A 23,323-nucleotide genomic window follows, 5' to 3' on the forward strand; every position below is an offset into this window, starting at 1 on the left:
TATTATTAATAACAACAGTAATAATAACAAGTAATGGTAATGGCTAATTATCGAGTTTTGACTACGTTCCAGGCTCTGTTCCAAGCGTTTTTCAGGTAGTCCTCACAAAATCCAATGAGGTAAATACTTTTATTATCCTCATTTTTACAGATGAGAGATCCAAGTCACAGAGAGGTTGAGTAAGTTGCCCAAAGTGACAGGTGTGATCTATGGTAGAACTCGGATTCAAATTCCGCTGTGACCCAGCTCTTGAAGCTGTGCTTTCCTAACAATACTGCAGGTCTCTCAGGACACGGACCTCCCGCCCTGTGATGTTGTGATGTCTCCCTCAGTGCTCTTCCAAGTCTCCCTGGTCTCAGTGTACTCATTCATTCATTCATTCATTCATTCATAAATTCATTCATTCATTCAGCACTGGGCTGGTTCTGGGGGACTAACAATGAAGCAAATATAGTCTTCCTTCCCAGAGCCTATGGTTTTGGGAATACAGGCAGTTATAGTGTTCACCAAGAGGATAACCACAGGGGCTGCATTTGAGGGGCTGGGGAAGTCTTCTCTAAAGAGGTCACTTCTTTTTTTTTTTTTTTTTTTTTTTTGTATTTTTCTGAAGTTGGAAATAGGGAAGTAGTCAGACAGACTCCCGCATGCACCCGACTGGGATCTACCCGGCACGCCCACCAGGGGCGATGCTCTGCCCATCTGGGGCATTGCTCTGTTGCAACCAGAGCCACTCTAGCGCCTGAGGCAGAGGCCATGGAGCCATCCTCAGAGCCCGGGCCAACTTTGCTCCAATGGAACCTTGGCTGCGGGAGGGGAAGAGAGAGACAGAGAGGAACGAGAGGGGAAGGGGTGGAGAAGCAGATGGGTGCTTCTCCTGTGTGCCCTGGCCAGGAATTGAACCTGGGACTCCTGCACGCCAGGCTGACGCTCTACCACTGAGCCAACCAGCCAGGGCCATCTAAAGAGGTCACTTCTAAGCTGAGCACCAACCAGGAGAAGCCAGGTCAGATAGGGAAGGACATTTCAGGCAGCTAGAGCCACCAAGAACAGAGAGTGCCTGCAGTGTGAACTAAAAACAGAAAGTTCAGTGTCGAGCACAGAGGGTGGGGGAGGCAGCAGCCAGAGGTCCGGTGTGGGCAGAGGGTGGCATTCAAAGGGTCTCCTAAGCCAGTTCTTGGAGCTGGTCTTTATCTAATGGGCAAGGGGGAGCCACTGAAGGGATATAAGCAGGGAAGAAGTGAGGGCTGGTAGGGGGTTTAGATAACCCTCCTTCTATTCGGTAGAGGTGGGGAGGTGGGCCTGGAGGCAGGAACCACTCACGAGGCTGCGGCAGTAATCCAGGTGAGGGCCTCAGAGCTGGTAGAAGGTGGCCATAAGCATTAAAGAAGTGGACTCTGGGGGATGCAAGAATGAGGGATAAGAAGGTGGAGGAGGATAATGTCAAAGGTGAGTCTAAGGGAGTCACAGATAGATGGAGAATGGGATGGTGGCAGCACCCACTGAGACAGAGATTAGAAGAACTTTAGAAACAATGAGTTCAGTTGTTTAGAACATGCAGTTTAAAGTCCTGGGAGTAGTTAAGCAGGAGTTTTCTCCAGTGTAAGAAAAGCAGAGGCATGGCCACTCAACCAGTCCTACCACTGCAGCAGAGGAGAGGCAATGCTCCCCGGCCCACCATTCACACCTGAGAGCAATGGCCACTGACGGCCACTCAACCAGTCCCACCACTGCAGCAGAGGAGAGGCAATGCTCCCCGGCCCACCATTCACACCTGAGAGCAATGGCCACTGACGGCCACTCAACCAGTCCCACCACTGCAGCAGAGGAGAGGCAATGCTCCCCGGCCCACCATTCACACCTGAGAGCAATGGCCACTGACGGCCACTCAACCAGTCCCAACACTGCAGCAGAGGAGAGGCAATGCTCCCCGGCCCACCATTCATACCTGAGAGCAACGGCCACTGACGGCCACTCAACCAGTCCCAACACTGCAGCAGAGGAGAGGCAATGCTCCCCGGCCCACCATTCACACCTGAGAGCAACGGCCACTGACTCCCTGCCCACCTGTTGGGCTAACAGAAGGTATGGGGGGAAGTGCCCTGGCGAGAGCCAGGTGGGGGTCCTGTAGACCTGACCTGAGGGTCCTCAAGGGATTACAGAAGTCCTGGGAACTAAAAGACCTCTGTCAGCCATTCCCCACATTGAGCCTCTACATTAATTCTACCCCTTGAGGCCTTTTCCCTTGCCTGCAATGGTGGGAGGGCTAGGCTCTTAGAGCTTTCAGCTCCAGGGTTCTCAAGAGAAGATTGGAAGCTGACAGTCTCCCAACCAACTGCTTCAGAGGTCTCAGGTAAGCAGTCCCTGCCCGTCCACCCGGCACACGCCCCTCGGTCAGCTGAGGGAGAAGGGACCTGAAACCCAGCAGGGGAGAGACACAGTGCCCTGCCAGGAGTCCCTAGGCATGTACACTCCAGCATCCCTAGAACACTCTAGGCTTCACGGTGAGGCCAGGAGTCGAGGCACTTGGCCCAGGTTCCCCGTAATGCAGAGGCCCAGGCTTTCCTCCACGACTCGGAGAGCTTCAAGGAGACTGGGAGGGCTGGGGCGGACTGGTCCTCATCCACACCAGCAGCTCCACTGAGGCCCTGAGTAAGGACCCTCTCTCAGCGGAACACTTACCAGCTTCTGGAAGAGGTGGCCCATGGTGACCTGGCTGTCCCACTGCTGCACCTTAGGGCAGAGGTTGTCATAGAACTCCTTGTGGATTTCATAGATGTCCTGGATTTTGTAGAAGATGGTCTCGATCTGCTGGATGGTGAGCACAGGTTGGGAGGTGGTGGCGGTGGCCTTCAGGGGCTTCATGGGCTGGGAGAGAGGGAGAACGAGAGAGAGGGCAAACCGTCCAGCGTGTCAGCAGGCCCAGGGCCCTGCTCAGCCCTTCCTGCCGCCCGAGTTCTGCCTAGGCAAGGCCACGAATGGCAAAGCACCTGATGTGTGGTTCCTATTAAGTAGCTGCTGTCACAGGCCCCAACACGTGCAACTGGAAGGAGAAGGAAGCTGACAGCCAGAGCCTGGTCCAGCAGCACTGCCAGGCCCACGGAGTGGCTCCAGGACACATTTCCCTTATCCTCGTCCCCTGAAGAGGGCCCAGCCTCCAGTCTGCACTACGTTTGCTTCATGGTGTAATAGGATCCCGTCTCTTTTGCACAATGGCCTTAAGCTCTCCAATATAAGCTCTCCTGTAGCACTTCAGTGGAAGGGACCAAGGACCAAAACATGATTCTAGGACTTGGGAGTAGAGTCTTGAAGAGACTCAAGATCAGTCTCAGCTGTGGTGATATTTCAAGTTCCCATCACTTAGGATAGAGAGTGCGAATGGGTGGTACACATGTAAAACCGTCCTACTTCCTGTGTCTGTGGCAACCATTGCTAAGTGATCGCCACGATCTTTCTCACTGGGCCTGGCTGTAGTCTCGACTCTTTCTCAGTGCCAAGGTTGACATGCAAGATGAAACCTGCCTGTTATCTCTGTTGCCTACACCAAGAGCCCCACGGCCTGACGGTGGAGCGGGTGAGCTGACAGGCAGTACCTCAGGACCAGCCCCCAGCACGAGCTGACAGGCAGTACCTCAGGACCAGCCCCCAGCACGAGCTGGGGGCTGAAGCCATCACCTGAGGCCCAGCAATAGGACTGTGGGATAATGGGGCCTGGGGGGGTGCATTTTCTTCAGTGTGATTTTCTGTATTTTCTAAATCACCTTTCATCAGTGAAGTTTACAATGAGGGGGGGAGGTATTAAAATTCATAGCTGAAACAAAAACACTGATGCTAAAGGATCAAGAGTCCCTCTTTGGTTAACCCTCCTCTAGCCCAAAGCCCTCCAAGGGGCCCGGACTGCCCTCCAAAGGCCTTCCAGGAAACAGGATCTGGACACCTGCCACCAGAGAAGGCAAAGAGGAGGGGAGGGCGTATTTACCTAGAAGACGGAAGCCTGAGTCAGACACGGGTGACGTGTGGAAAGAGGCCTCTGACTTAGTCTGGGTCACTCGGGAGACCCGGGGACAGCAAGAACTCACGGGGGCAGGTATGGACTCACCGGAGCTGTTCCCCGCTGTGTCAGAGGGTAAACTTTTCAACAAGAAAGCGTTCTAGCATGAAATGGGCGGCAACTCCTGCGGGACTGGAAGGAACACCTGCACCGACGGAGACCGACGCTATCACTGACTCACTCTAAGAGATGCCCACAGGCCGAGCTGGCCACAGCAGCCACAGTCCTCAGCAAGCTGTATTCCACCCTCCCATCTGTCTCACTCTGAGGGTGGCAGAGCCCATGTTTGTCCACAAGAGGAAGTCCTATCTACTCAACCACCCAGACAGTTCTCCAACTTCTGGCTCCCTTGCTCTCCCAGCTCTAAAAAAGTCCAGATGTGGTGAAAAAAGCAAGAAAAAGCAGAAGCCCTCCTCTGACCTTCTCAGCGCCGAAACCAACAAACTCGTAATGTCCAGCTTTTTGCTAAGGAAGTTCGCCCTAGATGGTGCAGGCCAGGCAGTGTGGTTTTGAGCCCCAACTTAATAGCTCTGGGCAAGTCACTTAGCATCTCTGGGCTTTAGCAGCCTCATTTGTAAAACTGGGATAGTATTATCTTCTCAAGAACGCTGATGGGAAGACTGACCAGGTGGGGGGGGGCTCAGTGGATAGAGCATCAGACAGGGATGCAGAGGACTCAGGTTCGAAACCCTAAGGTTGCCAGCTTGAGCGCGGGCTCATCAGCTTGAGCACAGGGCCCCTGCCTTGAGGGATCATAGACAAGACCTCATGGTCTTTGGCTTGAAGCCCAAGGTCCTGGCTTGCACCCAAAGTCACTGGCTTGAGCAAGAGGTCACTGGCTCTACTGTAGCCCCCCAGTCAAGGCACATATGAGAAAGCAATCAATGAACAACTAAGGTGCCACAACAAAGAATTGATGCTTCTCATCTCTCTCCCTTCTTGTCTGTCCCTCTCTCTGTCCCTCTCTATCTCTGTCACACACACACACACACACACACACACACACACACAGAACACTGATGGGAAGATTAAAAGCCAAGTCATTATTTATATAAAATACTGAGTACACACCTGATACACAGAAGGCAATCAAAACCATTAGCTGCTACGATTATTACTACTCACCCCCAAAAATAATGTACTAAGTGCCTAATAACTCAAGGCTAGACTGGGAGGGAGGGGTTCGGAGGGGTGGTGTTCTGTGATTCACAAATCATGGCCCCCAGGGAGCCTCCCATCCAGTAGGGGAGACAGACTAGACCCAAGGCAATAATCAAACCCATGCAAGGAGGGGAGGAGGAAGGGGACGTCCTGAGACAGGTGCCGACAGGGACATTTACCCTGAAATGGAAGCATGAGGGCAAAGGGGACAGCATTCCAGGCAGACTTCCTCAACGCCCAGTCCTGAGGCAGGGCAGGGTTGGGAAGAGAGGAGCTGGAATCAAGCCAGGGGCCTGTGCGCAGTGGGCAGGGGGGAGGAGAGGGACCTAAAGCCGGCTGGAGGGAGGGTGGCTGCCAGATCCTGCCGGGGAAGGAATGCGGGTTTTAAGCCCAAGCAATGACCTGGTTTCCCCTGAAGGGATTTAAGTAGGGGAGTGATGGGGTCCAGTTTTCTTTTTCAGGAGATTATTTTTATGACTCACGACCCTTGCTCTGTAGAATGTTATACTCTATTTGGGTAAACTAGACCAACACAAATGAAACACTTTAGTGGACAAAGCAAGGTAGGGTACTACTCAACTTGGACTGTAAATTCCAACAAACTTGGTTTCAAGGTTGGGCTGGTGCAAGTGGGAGGGCTTCACAGAAGAGGTGACAGGAAGAGGCCTTGAAGGTTGGGAAGATCTGAGCAAGTGGAGGCATGGGGCCTGGGCAAGCATTCCCGGCAGGAAAAGAGAAGAAACCAGGAGCCAGGAAAAAAGGAATACTGTTCTCCCAACCCCAGATGGGTGGCCAAGCTCAGCTTCATGGCTCCCAGCACTCCATGAAGTATACAGAACTGCCTCTTTGGATCACTGTCATAATTTATCTTTACTGCTTCTACCCAGGAGCCAACGGAGGGTCCAAGTCACCACAAAGTCCCAGAACCACTCATTCCTGTCTCTGCCATGGCACAATCTCCACCTAGGAGGGAGGGAAGGAAACAGGGAGAGAGCAGTCCTGGGAAGGCAAAACAGTCAGGATTTCTCAGCCGCTGCTGGGGAAGCACTCATGTGCCACCTACGCAGGGACAAGGCCCCCCTGCTCTGCTTCCTCCTAAACTCCCCACTCTGCCCACAAAAGGGGAAGAAATGGGTGCTCAGCAGCAGCGGGTCACACGGACAGGGCCTGCACTTGGCCATAAGATGGTTCTCAGGACAAGGCTGGGGACCTATGGTCTCAGCCCAGATTTCACTCGGGGGGAGGGGAAAGCGCTGGGTGTGTGCCCTGGTTGGCCGGAGACCCTGGAAGGCAGCTGTTTTTATCTGGTGCAGCAGCTCCGAATGCAGAATGCAGGCCTCAGGTGGTTCGGGTGAAAGGCACAAGACAACCCAGCAGTGCTCCTCTGCCAGAGCGCTGCCCTGCCGGCTGCCTCCTCTGTCCCCCAGCGAGGGCAAGGGCAGGGGCTCTCCATGTTGTTAGGGGAGAAAGGGACTCTTAAAGAGGATCCCCAAGGGACCTCAGAGTCAACCCTGGCTCTCGATTTTCCATCAAGTGCTTCTCAGGAAGACAGGCCAGGCAGTTCTAACTCCTAGTGGGACTTCACACAGCCATTTGTCTACTCTGTCCTCCACCAACTTGCCTTTTGAAACAAGGGAAAGAAATTGGCCCACTTCCTATTCCAGAAAGCCTGGAGGCTGCTGGCAAGGCCAGTCTAATAACTGTCACCTCAACCTCTTGCTCCCTGGGCCGGAGGGTATCATTAACCCACTTCACAGTTAAGGAACCTGAGCAATGGGCACAGGAACTACACAGCAAACTGCCAGAATGAGAGTGTGAGACAGGAGGGCCAGGCTGGGCCTGGAGGTGCGAGGTGCTGCAGGTGGTGCTGCAGACAGATGCAGGATCCCAGCCATCACTCAGTGTGTGTGTGGGGGGGGGGGGGGGGAGCAGAACTACGTGATCTGGGTTTTTTTACCTTCCTCCACCCCCATCTCAGACCCACTCCACTTGTAATTTGCGCCCACCAGGAACCTGGAGGATTACAGACGACCAAGCCTCCAACATGGGGCCGGATGAGAGGCTCCTGTGCGGAGTCCCTGCCTGTGCCTGTGTGTGTACACAGTCACAGGCACACACACCTAGCTGCTGGCGTACCAGGAAGTGTTAACTGAGAACAAACACTTTAGGAGCAGGGCTGTGGGAGTGGGGGTGGGGTGATGAGAGGATCTGGGCGGGGGAGGAAGGAGCTAGAAGAGGAGGACTGATGTTCTTCTCCCCTAAGCCCCTTTGTCAGGCCACCCCGAAAAGCAAAGGGCTTACTACTGGGTAGCTGAGAGGGTAGGGCTGCCAACTCCAGGAGAAGGTGGGGAGGGCTTGATTCCTCATCTCTGAGGCTCACCCCCTGAGGTGGGGATGTGAGGGTCCCACCCCCCTTCCTGGAGCCCTGTGGCCACAGATCAGGCCCCCAGCTGGCCCTCCCCTCCCTCTCTTGCTCACTCAAGAAAGAACCAATCAAGGGCTCGGGATGAGCGAACTGCGGGGAGAGGAGGGGCCCCAGCCTCACAGTTTTTGCCTTTGGGGTATGAGCTGTTAGAAAAGCAAGGCTGGGAGGCACTGTCTTGGCCCCTAAATCTGTCATCTTTGCCTGGACAAACGGAAACTCAAGTTAGGCCCAATGACAGATTAGAACCGCAAACTGGAATCCAAGAGTGGCAGCTTCTCCGGAGAACCTGGCCTCCCCTTCCCTCGGGGAAAGGGCGTGTTGACAGAGATCAACAGGCCCGAACCTGCATTCTCCCCTAGCAATGGAGAAAATAGTAGGATCAGCTAACACTAGCTCTTCTCTAAGAGCTTCCAGTACAAACTCATGTAATGCTCGCAGCAACCCCTTGAACAGAGATAAGTCTTCAATGCCTTCGATAGGTTCTGTGACTCTTAAGTGAAACCTACTTTTACCGTAGGCTCATTAATATAAACCAGAGTTAAGTTTCTAGGGCATCTCATCAACATTATTATAAGGACCTGCCTTACTGATATTAGTGTACCCGGTTTGCAGATGGAGAAAATGAGGCATGTAGGTTTATTAACCTGCTGAATGAAGGCCTAGAGCTAGTAAGTACTCAATGGGGGATTCAAAGACCAGTCCCTCTTCCTTTGTTTGAACTCCTTTTGACTATGCATCCTTTTGGTAATGACAACCACACCCTCTAATCTTGGTTTGTCTTTCTCATTTGTGTCTCAATGCTGGTTCAACCCACTAATAATTAGGACTCAGTTTGTAAATCAATGCAGTAAGTCTACGATTAGTAGCAGAGTGGAGTTTTACCCTAGTTCTGGCCCCAGACCAGAGTCTTTGTTTACCTGCCATACTGTCCCTCACCTGGAAACATTACCATGCATTCCAATAAACTCCGGGTGAGATTTACCACAAACTAGTCCAGTGCATATGCAAATTTCAATAGTGATTCCTTGGCTAATAAATGTTGAGTCCCCTGGAACACTGGGTGACATCTCAGAAGTACATAAATGTGTATTTAACTATTCTTTTAATGAGTTTCTGCTGACCTGTGTCTACATTTCTTATTCCTTCTTTTTCTTTTTTTTTCTCTGAGACTGCAAAACACCTGTGAAGAGAACTTTACGTGCCACAACCACTCTGCATAATCTCCAGACACATCTAATAAACGCTTTCTTCAAAGGCACAAATATCTTACATCTGTGTAGTACTTCTGCCTTTTAAAAATATTTTATCTATCTCCCCACCCCAGTCTGATTCTCACAACAATGCCTCCATCTTGGAGAGGAAACTGAGGCACCTGCACAAAGCTCTGGGGTTGGTCCAACCCAGGGGTAGTCAACCTTTTCATACCTACCGCCCACTTTTGTATCTCTGTTAGTAGTAAAATTTTCTAACCGCCCACCGGTTCCACAGTAATGGTGATTTATAAAGTAGGGGAGTAACTTTACTTTATAAAATTTATAAAGCAGAGTTACAGCAAGTTAAAGCATGTAATAATAATTACTTACCAAGTACTTTATGTCAGATTTTCGCTAAGTTTGGCAGAATAAATCTTTATAAAACAACTTACTATAGTTAAATCTATCTTTTTATTTATACTTTGGTTGCTCTGCTACCGCCCACCATGAAAGCTGGAACACCCACTAGTGGGCGGTAGGGGCCAGGTTGACCAGCACTGGTAATGCCTCCGAGCTGTGGCATGGCTCAAAATGGCACAGAGCCATTACCTCACATTACCTGCACGGGGCCTTGGGATGGCGCAAATGGTTCACTATTGCAGGAAGGAGGAAAGACCGGGACCAGCAATGACAGAGGTCTCAACAGACTGAGAGAGACTCCCAGAGAACAGTGTAGAAGCGGTGGGTGGACCGCCACCTGGACAGATGGATGAGTAATGCCTGTGCCACGGTCATGGGTGATGGAGTGGTCTGTCACCCCCGATCTAATTGTGCTTCTCCTGCCTTTCCCAGAGCGAGTAATGGAGAGTGGGGGCTGAGAGGCACAGGCCCTTTCTGGCAATGAGCCCGGCTGCCTGACGCCGAGCCATAAGCAGAGCAGGGCCACAGCCTCTGTCCTCAGGGAAGGACTGGTTCAGGTCATCCTTCCTTTCCAACTCCAAAAGTAGTTTAGGAGCATGACTCTGCCCAACTGTGGGACCAGAAAGTCCCAGAGCATATACTCACCAGCAACAGGGCTTCCAGCTGGTTAATGTAGATCTCTTCACTGGCCAGGAACCCTGAGAGAACCAGCTTCCTCATCTCCAGGCCTTTCCCTGCTTCTACCTGTACAAGACAAACCAAAAGCCAATAGCTCGTGAGAAAGGAGGCCAGAATCCTGAGTGGTCTGGGTTGGTTTGGGTTTTTTTGCCTTTTATCTCTTCTTTAACTAATGCTTGCAGGGGATAAATGCCAAATATACTTATTACAGAAAATCTTGCAAATACCAAAAAAAAAAGGGAAAAGCAATCACCCATATTCCTACGCTAATATCTTGTTTTGTTTCTCTCATCCTTTTCTCCACATTTCTGTATTTGATACCCATCCATACATACATCCAGCTAGCCAATCTTATAATAATGAGCAAGATAACAAAGAACCTGGCCTCATGTGTGTGGAGGAGGCAGTTTAATGGAGACACAGTTAAGAAGGAAAATCGGAGTCCTGACAGGCAGGGCATGGCTGTATGAGAGGGCACAGCAGGGGCAGGAGGAGAATCCCAGAGGAAGTGATCTATAAACTGAGAGTCAAGGTAGAAAAAAATAGGATGAAAGTGGCCATGGGGCCCTAGCCAGTTGGCCTAGCATGTGGATGTCCAGGGTTCAACTCCCAGTTAAGGCACACAAGAAGAAGCGACCATCTGCTCCTCTACTCCTCCCCTTCCCCCCTCCTCTCTCTCTTCCCCTCCCACAGCCATGACTCGATTGGTTCCAAGGAGTTGGCCCTGGGTGCTGAGGATGGCTCCATGGAGCCTCCTGCTTCAAGCACTAAAAATAGCTCGGTTAATAACATTAGACGGAGTGAAATAAGTAAATCAGAAAAAAACAAGAACTGCATGATTCCATACATTAGTGGGACATAAAAACGAGACTAAGAGACATGGACAAGAGTGTGGTGGTTACGGGAAGTGGGGGAGGGAGGGAGAGGGGGAGGGGCACAAAGAAAACTAGATAGAAGGTGACAGAGGACAATGTGACTTTGGGTGATGGGCATGCAACATAATTGAATGACAAGATAACCTGGACATGTTTTCTTTGAATATATGTACCCTGATTTATTGATGTCATCCCATTAAAATTAATAAAAATTTATTTATAAAAAAAAAAATAGCTCGGTTGCTGAGCAACGGCCCCAAGGAGCATAGGGGGCTTGCTTGGTGGATTCAGGTAGAGGCATATGTGGGAGTCTGTCTCTCTCTCTCCCCTTCTCTCACAAAAATAAAAGTAGCCATGAGAACCCCAGCCCTGTGGCCTTTTAGCTACACTTCCAACTGTATTTTCTTGTCGCCAGGGTCCAAAATCACAACGAAAGGTGCTAGCTGTGCGGCCCTCAACCTTGACCTTGCACTCCCCCATCACCTCCTGTCTGCCTCATTTTCTCATTTTGTAAGGCACTGACCCCAAGTGGCCTACTCCTCCTCTCATCTTCTCCCTATGGTGGAGATCATGCCTCATTTGGCTTTGAATGCCCATCTTGCTAATCTCTTACCATGACTTTCCCTTCCGTTCCACTCCTTCCTTCTGCTGGGGTCAAGGCCCACAACATCCCAACCTGCCGGCTGATTCTTCTAACTGATCTCTGCTGCTCTCTCCTCCCCCTACTCCACACACCAGAGCAAGACCCAAGCTTCTGAGTAGGCCAACTTACACCTGATGCTTGTTAAGGACTTAACAGTAACACCGCAAACTATCATTATTTGGGGATTCAGTTAAGTTACTTGTTCACTTATTTATTCAGTCCACAAATACTTACTGAATGCCCACCAGACCCTGTAGGTACAATAGGAAAGAAACATACAGTAGTCCCTCCCTACTCATATGTGGTTTATGATCTAGTGGAAGAAAAAGACATAAAATAACAACAAAAACCAAGTAAATACAAATATAAACTGTGACATGGGGCCCAGCTTATTTACTTAAAGACCTTCAGTGGCTCCTTGTGCCTCTCCCTACCCTTTTCATCTTCCCACAGCCAACAGATCTCTTTGTCTTCCCAACACGCCAGGAGTGTCTGAGCCTCTGGATGTTGGTCATCCCTGCTGCCTCAGATGCCTTCTCCTACCCTGGCTCTTCTCCTGTCTGAGTACCACTTCTCCTCGAAGGCACAGCCGAAGTCTCAGGCCTGCAGCGTCAGCTGGCATGTTGGAGTCGTCTGTGGCTCTGACCCTAGAACCTGATGGGTACCCTGTCTTATTACCTGCCCAGTGATTTTGTTGGGCTTTTGAAGTACCTGTATTACACACCTGGGCACTTCCCTGGAGCCCAGCACCATGTGATACCCCTAACGAGTGGGCACCTAATATTTATTAAGGCTTGTAAGTCCTTCCCACTCTCTCACTTGGCCTTCAAATGCCTCACTGAGGTGGGTGCTATACTTTTTCATTATACAAATGGAAACAAGACTTAAAAGACCCGAGGTGGCCTCCCTGCATGTCACATAAACCCTGCTGCTGACAAATGTGAACCCTCCCTCCGTGTTGGGGGCTAGCGCTCCCCTGATGCACCCCATTCCCCTCCTGTTCCCAGCCAACCTAGGATTTGTCTGAGGACCTGAAGTCACGTGGGGAACACTGTGACCTTAACCGTAGAGCTGGCTAGGCTAGGATCAGGGTGAAGACTGGGTGATTCACAGCCCCTGCCAAGCCTTCATCCTCCCTGGCATAAGCACAGACCCCTGTCAGCCTATTTCAGCAAGGCCCACTTCCTTAAGAGACTCCTACCTCAGAGTCCAATCATGAAAGGGGTCCCCAAAAGGGAATAAGGAATGACCCCTAAGAGTCCGCACACTGGGCCACATTCACTCTGAAGTTTGGGCTGGCATGGCGGTGGAGGGGAGGGGAGACGAAATTCTGAGCATTTCATCACAGGAGGCCTGTTCTCGGCTGCCACCAAAAACCTTTTCCATCTTTTCTTTGCTTTCCTCAGACCCATATTCTTGGTTTTGAATTATCTGGAAATTCACAATTGTTTCTTCAATCCTTGTGGGGCTTTGGTTATCTCAGAAAATGACAGGGTTCAACATTCACTCATTCACGCCTCTCACTGGGTGCCGGGCCCTGGGAATACTAGTGAGGGGGACGGTCTCAGTCCCAAAGGGCCATCCAGAGGTGTCCACGTGCCCAGAATCCCCAGAGCGAGTTCTCTAAAGTGTTCATGGTCCCCCAGCACAGGAAATTTGCCTGTTCAGTGACACCGGCCCCATTTCCTGCCCGAGGAGCTTATGAAATGTAGCCACAGTGGGATCCTTCATCCCCAGCATTTTACACAATCTGCTGGTTTTAAAGTCTGTCAGCTCAAGGCCCTCAAATATAAGAGGTCAAGTCAGCCTGGTAGGGACAACACCTACAAATAAGGCTTAGCTAGCTCTGGCCTAGTCTACCACAGTAGAGACTAAAAAAATAGGCCTCCAAAGGTTTGGTTCTAGGCCATGCCAAGACACAGTCTGTCCAGCTTTGGTCTCCTCCAAGACAACAATGAGGACTGAAGAGGCAAAGCCACCTGTGATGCAGAACTCTAGGCCAAGTGGCTCTACACCAGCAGAATTCAGCTTATAGGCCACAGCAGTTTGCAAGGAGCACCCAGGGGGTCTGCTCAGAGCAGATACCACTGGGTCTTGGGGCTGTGTCCATGCCAAGCATCAGCCTCAGTTCAGCTAGCGCTTCTCTGAGTTGAGACAATGCAGGGACATCCACCACTCTCTCCTCTCCTCAGCGCTAGGCACTAGGGAGGAGTCTTTCAGAATGAAGAGCAGAGAGGACAGTCCTGGCCAGGTAGCCCAGCTGGTTAGAGCACTGTCCTGATATGACAAGGTTGTGGGCTTGATCCCCAGTCAGGGCACAAACAACCAATGAATAACAGTCAACCAATGAATGCATAAATAAGTGGAACAACAAATCAATGTTTCTCTCAAATCACTCTTTAAAAAAAGAAATGAAAGAAGAGCAGAGAGGACAGGGGCAACTGCTGGGGGACGGACAAAGCCCAGATCCCACTCTCTGTGGGTGGATCCCCTGTCCTGGGCTCCTGGCTGTCTGAAGCTTTAGCGGACCCCATGGCATCCAGGAGTGTTTCCAAACTTCGGTTGTTCATCTTCCACCTTTGCAGTTTTGTCATATTCACATACTGCTCTTTACTTAATATTGTTCTTTACAACTGACTTCTTAAAAGCACAGCCCTATCCCACATATGACATTTGAAATCATAGGAAAGATGTACAAATCCTATTTTTTCTGATGGACATTAAAATATATACCTATTAAAGTGCAAAATACATATCCAGATGCCACCTAAGATCATCTCTCAAATCATCACCTAACGTGGCCCCCATTTCCGGAAACACCCACATTGGGGACATAGGCATGGCCATCACTGTCCAGGGCAGGAGAAGAGACCTGGGCAGATGAAAGAGAAATTTAGGTATTTCAGACAAGTCGTTAAAGACTGGCACTTAATAACACTTGAAGGGTTAATCTGCATTATAAAAGGATTTCTATTCCTGACAAATGAGTTCCCTTAAATAGCAGCATTTATATGAAAGAACCCTCCTAGGCCTACATACCTCTAAACAGAACTATATCAAAGAGTTTTGGAAAGTATGCAACACTTTACAGATGGAAGGTGATGTTGCTATCAGTATTCACATTATGATTAGTTTATACATCATTAATTCGTCAAAGGGAAGTGTGGGTTGAAAGACACAGCAAGCTCCCACTCTGGAGGAAACCACTGCCACCTTCACACCTGTCCCCCAGGAAGAAGAAGCACCTCAGAAATGACACTGAAAATTGGACTGATTTATAGGACTAGCATCTGGACACATGCTCAAGAACATGACGACTATTAAAGGTAAGTACTCCTGAAGTAAAGTAATAGAAAAGAGAAAACTGTTTGGATTCCTACCAGCTGCTGAGATAAGTCTATCTCCCAAGAGCATGCCAACACCGTCTGCAGCCCAGGGCAGGAGCACACTCTCCAGAAATGCCCCTTTGACGACACAAGTGTACATGCACACGTGTGCAGGTGCACCCAGTCCAGCCCTGACTCAACTCAAAGCGGTCTCTTCTCCTCTGAACTTAGTCCTCTTTTATCAGAACGCTTCTCACGGCCCTACTTTCTCATGACAGTTCTATCATCTGTGCACTTGCCCCTCACCCTGAACTAAAGGACCACACCTCGTTCATCTCATCTCCTCCCCCATGCCAGGAAGAGTGCTTTGAATAGAACACAACCTGACAGTGTTTGTTGAATGAATCAATGAGCTTTCTCACCATCTCTCTCTAGTCAGACTGCTTGTCTTCTCCCTCTAAAGACAGCCAAGCCTAGTGAGGAGGACAGCATTCCAGGGGTATTCAGGATGAGACAGGGGGCCTGGAATTCCCCAATACTCAGGAAGTGCCTCCTCTCCCCATGCTGGAGGCAAGTCCAGGAACACAAGGCAGCAAGGTAGAGGGGACGACCTACAGGGATCTGGGAGGAGCAGTGTTTTTAGGTAGGATGTGTGCCCAGAACCCCTAGAACACCTCTGCAAGCAAGGCAAGAGACACGGCACACCCCTTTGCAGGCCCCATCAAGCCTCATTCATTCCACAAATTCACTGGGCACCAGCCAAGCACCAAGCACGATGTAGAATTCCACAACGAATACAATGTGGCCCTTGCCTTCAAGGAGACTAGGATATACTCGAGGAGACAAATGCCTAGAGTTCTGCTCAGAATGAAATATGGGCTAAGGCTGAGGTATAAGCCAGAGTCCAGAGTAAGGGTGGACCTATATGCCAGCATATGAGTGGGATCCCATCCGTGCTGGGAAAGGCTTCTCAGAGGAGGCCCATTAGGAACCCCTCATACCTCAATCCCACACACTACTGAACCATCTGGCACTCTTGGTTCATAATCAGACTTTTTCCCATTCTGTTCCTGGTGGGAAGGCTGGTCAGACTCTAAGTGCAGAGGCCTTTGTGGGCCCAATGAGGAATGTGACTTACTCCTACCTAGTGCTTGGAGCTAGCACCAGAAGAGAGAACCAGAGGTGGGACACTAGCCACGGCCACCTCCCATTGCAGTGTCTCATTGCTTTACACCCAGGCTTACAGCTACGGCTCCACCCAGACTCCACAAATCAGCCATCTACCAAGGGCAGCAGTCTATTTTTACCTCCATTAGCTCCTCCTCAGAACCACACTGTAGCGTGGGTAGGGCAGGGCTGTGATCCCCATCTTACAGGAGGGACAAAGAGGCCCAGAGAGGCTCAGTGACAGTCTCCTGCCCACAGCAGGGCTCTGAGCACCACACCTTCTGGGGAGCAGTGTTGCCTGGGCAGACAGGCCTGGGGCCCACAGATGAGTGCCCCCTGTTAGGCAGCCTGGCTTGCAGTCTGTGAACTCCCTGCCATACTTTCTAACTGGCCCCACTGCTGGCCACAGAACAGAGAGGAGGTGAGCAAAAGGCTGAGGTTAGAGCTCTTAGAAGTGGGTTTAGGAGAAGGAAAGGAAGACCGGTTTGGTGTGCCAGGCCTCAGGCAACACTGATGTAGTTTCAAGGAGCGCCGCCCCTGGGGCTGATGTAGCCACTCCTCTCCTGCTTTACCTTTAAGGCAACATCTCCAACAAGGCGGGAGTATTGCTGCCAAGAATGCCCACAGCCGGAATGAGTGGGCTGGGGTCCAGCAGATGCTTCCTGCCTACGCACACCTTAGAAAAAGTTCCTACCCACCTGGCTTGTGATTCAAAGCCAGCTGTCACCTCCCTCTCTTCAGCAGCTCCAATTCTTTTCCTTCAGGGAAGCTCAGTGATCTCTGGCATTCTCTCTCTTCAAATGCTTTCTTGCCCTAGCCCAGATTCACCAAGTCTCTTTGCTAGGAAGAGAGTGGCCCCTTGGCCTGAACTTCATAAGTGCACTTATCCCACCGTTGCCATGGAAACAATGAATTATGGCCTCCTGGTTTCAAGTCAGCCAGCTCCTCTGGGGCAGCAGGCTCACACTACTCATGTGCCCACCAGGTGACTCATGTCACTGCCAGAGAAAGCCCCGAGCACAGCTGGCCTGGGTAAAGCCAGCAGCCACTCCCCCTGAGGACAACTGGTCCAGGGGAGGAGGCAGGCACAGCACCTCTTCTCCAGAACAGCTGCCAGAGCGCACAGCCCCTCTCATCCCCTCGCAGGCATGCGCCAGGCCCTCTCAAGCTGACTGAGGTTAGTGCACCAATCAGCCATTTCTGCCCGCACAGCTTCGGCAGTTGAAAGCTGCTAGCCCTGCCCCCTCCCTCAACAAGCATCCAGGGCGTGTCACATTCCCACCTTCACAGACACCAAGAAGGGGGACCCTGAGCCAGGGCTGGTCGGGGTTCCCAGCTCGCATTCCTCCAGAAGAAACACATCTTCATCCTCCAGAACCTTGTCCAAAAAGCCTATTGCCTCCTCTTCCTCTTCCATGGCAGCCGGAGCCGTGGAGGGCAAACAGGAAGCAGGGTCCACGCAGCAGCAGCAGCAGCAGCAGCCACAGCAGCCGCAGCCACAGCAGCCGCAGCAGCAGCCGTTGCCGCCGCCGCCCCGGAGGGAGGCAGGCGGGCAGGGAGGGGAAGAGCGTGTAGGGCAGGCCTAAACCAGCATGCTGGCCACCCCGGAGTCAGTTCTGGCACCTGGCCACCGGCTCCCGATGAAAGGCTCCATTATGAACCTTTTCCTGCAGCCTCTTCCCAGCTTTCCTAAGCGCCGGGCTGCGATCCCGCCTCGCGCGCGTCCTGCCCCGAGAAAGGGAAAGCGGGTCCTCCGGGGCAGCCCCGCGAGCCTAGTCCGCCTCCCGGCGGAGGTCCCCTCCGCCGCCGCCGCGAAGTCAGGGCTCTCAGCGAAGGAAGACGCGCGGGCGGAGCGGGAGGCGCCCCTGCGCGGCCACCGGCCCTTCCTGCTGTGCGCGCGGGCCGGGCGCAGGCGGGGCCCCGCGCTCTGCGGCCGCCGCTCCCGAGGTCGGTCCCGGCGCCCCGCCGCCGCCGCCGACCCCGGCGATCCCGCCCTTTCTGAGCTCCGAGGTTCGCGTTTGCTATTAATACACAGGAAATGCACAACTTGACAAGCGAGGTGGAGCCGTTCTCTCTGTGGTCACCCGGCCAGGCGGCTGGTGAAGGTTTCTGGAGCGCGAAGGAGGGGCGAGGAGGCCGCAGACGGGCCGGGCGCAGGGGAGGTCGGCTTCCCAGAGACAGGCTTTATTTACAGCTCCTCTCCAGAGTCGGGCGGGAGCCGGCAGGGGGAGGAGCGGAGGAGCGGAGGAGCAGCTGCCCGCACAGCGTCGGGGACGACCAGGGCCAACCTCACTATCACCTTGGAATCCCCATAAACCGTAGTCCCTTTCTCACCTCTGCCTCTGACACCTTGGCGGAGGGGAGGCGAAGGCCTCGTGAGAAACCAGTTTCCAGCCCCGCCCCGGGTTGAGGGAACAAGGCTTTGTGCAAAGGAGGCCTGACCTGCCTCATTGCAACAGCACAAATGCCAGCCAGGTTGTGCAGCAGGGCCACCTGGACAGTCAGAGGTGTCACATTCACATAGGTCCTCTTCACAGATGCTGCCGAGATTAGCAATACCACTTCCTTGGCGCTCTCTCCCTCAAGAGGGGTCTCAGCCCAATAGAGCCCGCCCCACAGAAGAGGGTACACACGAACCCAGCCAGGAAGCACGGTCCACCCTGCCCACCCCAGGCTGCTTCCCATGGCTGCTTCAACAGTTGCCAAAGCTGAATCCATCCAGAGGGTATACGGTACATTCTTGTTCCCTACCCGGGATTCAGAGATGGACATTCACTTACTCTCACGGGGGAGGAGGAGTTTGGGGCAGCACAGGAAAAGCTCTTTCACAACACAACCCTAGGGCAAAGGTTGCAAACTCCAGCACCCATGATGGTGTAGATAAGGTGAGCCAGGTAGGGACTGGGTGATCTCAAGAAACGGCTACTCAGCTCCAGTGAATGACTGCCAAGGGCAACACACGTGAAAGGTTGCCCCATCTTGGATTATTCAAGAGAAGGTGGAAATCTGGATTCTTAGGTAATATCTCTTGATTTTAAAATGATGGCAGATAAGTTTCATTTGTAAAAACCCAAAGTGCAGTCAATAATATTGCAATAACTATGCATGGTGCCAGGTGGTACTGGAAATATCAGGGGGAACCCTTCGTAAAGTACTATATATGATTGTCTTAACACTAGGCTGTACACTTGAAACAATACAAAATAATATTGAAAGCTGTAATTGAAAAAAAAATGAAAAATAAAAATAAAATATACCATGGTGTAGTCTAAAATGAGACACATCTCTGTGCACTGAATTAGGCCCACAGACAAGGTTGCTGCTCGTTTTTTTGAAAGAGAGACAGAGACAGGAAGGGAGAGAGATGAGAAGCATCAACTTGTAGCTGTGGCACTTAGGTTGTTCACTGATTACTTTTCATACGTGTCTTGTCGGGCGGGGGTGGGTGCTCTGGTTGATCCAGTGTCTCCTTGCTCAAGCCAGCAACCTTGGGCTTCAAGCCAGCGACCTTTCGGCTCAAGCCAGCAAACATGGGATCACGTTGATGATCCCACACTCAAGCCAGTGACCCCCACAATCAAGCTGGTGACCTCTGGGTCTTGAACCTGGGACCTCAGTGTCCCAGGTCGACACTATCCACTGCATCACCACCAGTCAGGCAGGTTGCTGCCTTCTTGCAGCTGGTTGTTTCTTTGAGAGAAGGTTAGGAGTTGTGTGGGGGAGGAGCATGGGGGGGTTCCCTGAATATCCCATCTCCCCTTTCCTCACAAATTAAATTCAGCTCCACATACTACCAACCCTCCACTGAATCTTTGTAAACCTGTATATAATAGGTACCACCAACTAGATAGATCAAGTGAAACTCAACATTATGGATGGTGAGCTCTGAAGCTCCAGCCCAACTCAAGCCAGCTCCTCCCATCTCCCACCAGTCCTACAACCAAATCTCCAGCCAGGGATTCCCTTGTCATCTTCCTGATGCTCCCAGCTTACAATTCTCTCTCCACTACGCAGTTGCCAGGATCAGCCACTGTGGCTCTTAACGATACAGTGTCTGAGCTATCAATCAATCTTTTTGCATGTCTACTACTGACCTCCTTATGCACATGTCACATCCCCTGTCAGGTGACAACTGTGTGGCCACTGGGGGCAGAGTCAAACTCTTTGAAATGCTTTTCAAAGGAGGGTTAACTTGTGTACTACCCTTGGACCACCTGGTATTATCACTTCTCCTTTCCAATGGGCACCTCAGCTGAAAACAGAGCCCTTGGCTGAGCCTTCAAGCTGGATGGAGGGTTGAGGAGGAAATAGGAGGAAAAAGAAAAAAGAATGGACTTGGTTTCTTTTTTTCTTTTTTTTTTTTTTTGCATTTTTCTGAAGCTGGAAACAGGGAGAGACAGTCAGACAGACTCCCGCATGCGCCCGACCGGGATCCACCCGGCACGCCCACCAGGGGCGACGCTCTGCCCACCAGGGGGCGATGCTCTGCCCATCCTGGGCGTCGCCATGTTGCGACCAGAGCCACTCTAGCGCCTGGGGCAGAGGCCACAGAGCCATCCCCAGCGCCCGGGCCATCTTTGCTCCAATGGAGCCTTGGCTGCGGGAGGGGAAGAGAGAGACAGAGAGGAAGGTGCGGCGGAGGGGTGGAGAAGCAAATGGGCGCTTCTCCTATGTGCCCTGGCCGGGAATCGAACCCGGGTCCTCCGCACGCTAGGCCAACGCTCTACCGCTGAGCCAACCGGCCAGGGCCTGGACTTGGTTTCTTATTCCTCCTCTCCCACAGTCTGTGGATGCTCTAAGCTCTCGGTGGGGTTCCTGCCATTCTATTCGCACAGAAAACTCGTCCTCACCAGTGCCAGGCTCCTCTCTGTCACCAAAGCTGAAATACAGGGGGTTGAGGGTAGGTTCTCTGGGGCCTTAGGGCTAACAGGGTTTCACAGAGGCACACCCCACCCCATGCACTGCCCTTTCCCTCAGTCACTGGTTTTCCCCTGTCCATGACTTAACTGGGTTATAAATAGCCCGGGCACATCTGAAGGGCCCTTTCAGCCATAATTTCTCATTTGGTTTGAGTGGATGAGACTGTTCCCAGGGCTTGGGAACAGCCAGGCCTGGCATTCCCCAGGGCACAAGTGTGCCAGCCCAGGGCTCTGTGCCACAGTTTCTGCCTCCCATCCTACAGGCTCCAAGTGCATGGCACGGGCTGCCCCCATGGTCAGACAAACAGGTGGCATGGGAGAAGCACTAAAAGCCCAGGGGCCCCTCCTATGTCCCTTCCCCGACACAAAGGAGCATGAGGTGCCCTTAGAAGTCTCCTAGAGTACCCCCATCTCCAGTCCCTATGTCCCTATTCTACATGGTGAGATTGATACCCACTTCTTTCCCAAACCCTGAAACCTCTCAGAAGCTGCTCCCTGAAAATTCGTAGCATCTGTACTCCACCCCATCCCAGGCTGGAAATTCCAGTGAATAGCTAGAATGCCCTTCCAGCTCCATTGGGCACACAGACTCTACTCAGAGGCCCTCAGTCCTCCCCCGGGAGGGGAAGTGACTCACAAGTCCCAGCGATGCTCCCTCCCTTTCCCCTACAAATGCCCCAAGCCAACCCGGGACCTGAGCTTCCTCCCTGCATCCACCACACTCCACCTACTTCAGCCTGACTCCTGCTCCTCCCCTCCAGAGAAACAGCCCACTCCAAAGGCCCCCACGTTGCCTTTTCCCCAAACCAGAGTCTTCTCTCTCACTCCTTGGCCTCTGCAGCCTGGACATCCTCACGCTGCTGCTACTGCTGACCACTCTGGTTAGACTGGCCCTTCTGTCTCCAGCCTCCTATGGATGTAGAGTCATCCATTCAGGACCCAGGCCTCAGTCCTTTGCTCTGCCCTTTGAGCACTCATCCCTTCTCGTTTCTAGGCCAGTCATAGCCTTTTACCACCTGCACCTCCAGCGTCTTGCTCAGCTCCAAAGGTAGCCTTTGTGCAGTCAGTTGGAGCTCCTCACTTGGAAGTCTCATCCACTCCCCTCCACTCCACATATCCACACCAACGGACCCTTCCCTCTCCCTAAACCAGCTGCCATCTTGGGACTCTCCCTTCCCTCAGTCCCCACATCCCTTTTACCAAGACCCTTTGGTTCTTCTTTCTTTTCCTTTTCCAAAGCCACCACCCCAACCAAGGTTGGCAGCATCTCACACCTACACACTCACAACAACATTCCATTTTGACTTCCGTTCTTGCCTGTCCATCTATCTGTTCACTCAGTTTGTTCATTCATACCTGGAGAGAAAGCCTGGCATTACAAACACACAAATTGGGAGACACAACCCTCACCATTAGAGCGCTCCCCACCTTCGGGGGTGAAGGACACCTGCACTAACAAGGCAGTGTTCTCACTGATCGACACAGTGGGGACACAGGACAAAGGCACTAACCCTCCCTGAGAGGAAAGCTTCACAGGAGAGTGGCTCCTGAGCAGCACCCTGAAAAGAGGGAGGGTTCCCAGGCAAAGGCAGGAAGGCAGGAAAGGAAAACGTTTTGTAAGGAGCCCCAGGAAACACAGCTGGAGGACAGAAGAGAAAAGGAGCAGGTGATGTAGTTGGAGAAGTGGCTAGAACCACACTTTGGAGAATCGGGGCATGGACTCCCCCTTTGGCAAGGAGAACCCATTAAGATACCTGACACTCGCCAAGCCCACACTTTCAAAGCCACGGGTCATTTAGTCTCCTCAACCCCACGGCCTTGTCTCACACTCATTCTCCATCTCCTTGTTCCCTTACCCACTCAATCAACAAGGCTTTATTAATTGCCTGTTGTGCACCAGGCACCGTGCTAGCATTCAGAACACAGCCACAAACAGGACACTACAGCTAGGGGCATGGAGCAGATGGTCTCAGGGACAGACTGACATTGTGAGCCAAGGCAATGCCAGGGGAGGCACACGATCTCAGAACTATAGCGCTGAGGCACAACTCGCTCAGAAAGGATACATGGGAACAGCTATTGTGACTTGACATGCTCATATGCTCTGACTCAGCAACTCTACTTTAAGAAACTTTTCTACAAAAACATTTCTACAAAGTCACAGAGATCTATTTACAAAGATGTTCACTGCATTGGTGTTTATACTAGTGAAATACTGGAAACAGCCCAAATGTCTATCAGAAGGAGGCTGGTTAAGTGAATTATGGTACATCTATAAAATAAAATACTGCATATAATCCTAAAGAAAAATAGGGTAGATCTGTAATTATCAATATGCAAGATATCTACTTATTAAGTAAAACAAGAACAAATTGCATAACAGTACCAATAGTATGAAATACAATCCCACTCTATCTACCCACATATATCTATCTATCTATCTATCTATCTATCTATCTATCTATCTA

At 51.7% G+C, this 23,323-nt stretch overlaps 1 protein-coding gene across 4 annotated transcripts in view; it reads right to left on the reverse strand.

Moving 5' to 3' along the window:
- Nucleotides 1–23,323, reverse strand: part of ABR (ABR activator of RhoGEF and GTPase) — a 198,464-nt gene that overhangs the window by 69,344 nt on the left and 105,797 nt on the right. For 2 of the 4 annotated variants that reach the window (XM_066263099.1, XM_066263100.1), the window contains exons 3-4: nt 9,893–9,987; nt 2,680–2,865 (exon numbers count right to left, since the gene is read on the reverse strand). In XM_066263099.1, the coding sequence (XP_066119196.1) occupies nt 2,680–2,865; nt 9,893–9,987 (281 nt within the window). Of the gene's footprint in view, nt 1–2,679; nt 2,866–9,892; nt 9,992–17,218; nt 18,266–23,323 lie in introns of those variants that run through there. The other 2 variants (XM_066263101.1, XM_066263103.1) reach the window with 2 other exon arrangements.

This window comes from Saccopteryx bilineata, chromosome 2 (genome assembly GCF_036850765.1).
Source record: "Saccopteryx bilineata isolate mSacBil1 chromosome 2, mSacBil1_pri_phased_curated, whole genome shotgun sequence".
Classification (NCBI taxonomy): Eukaryota; Metazoa; Chordata; class Mammalia; order Chiroptera; family Emballonuridae; genus Saccopteryx; species Saccopteryx bilineata.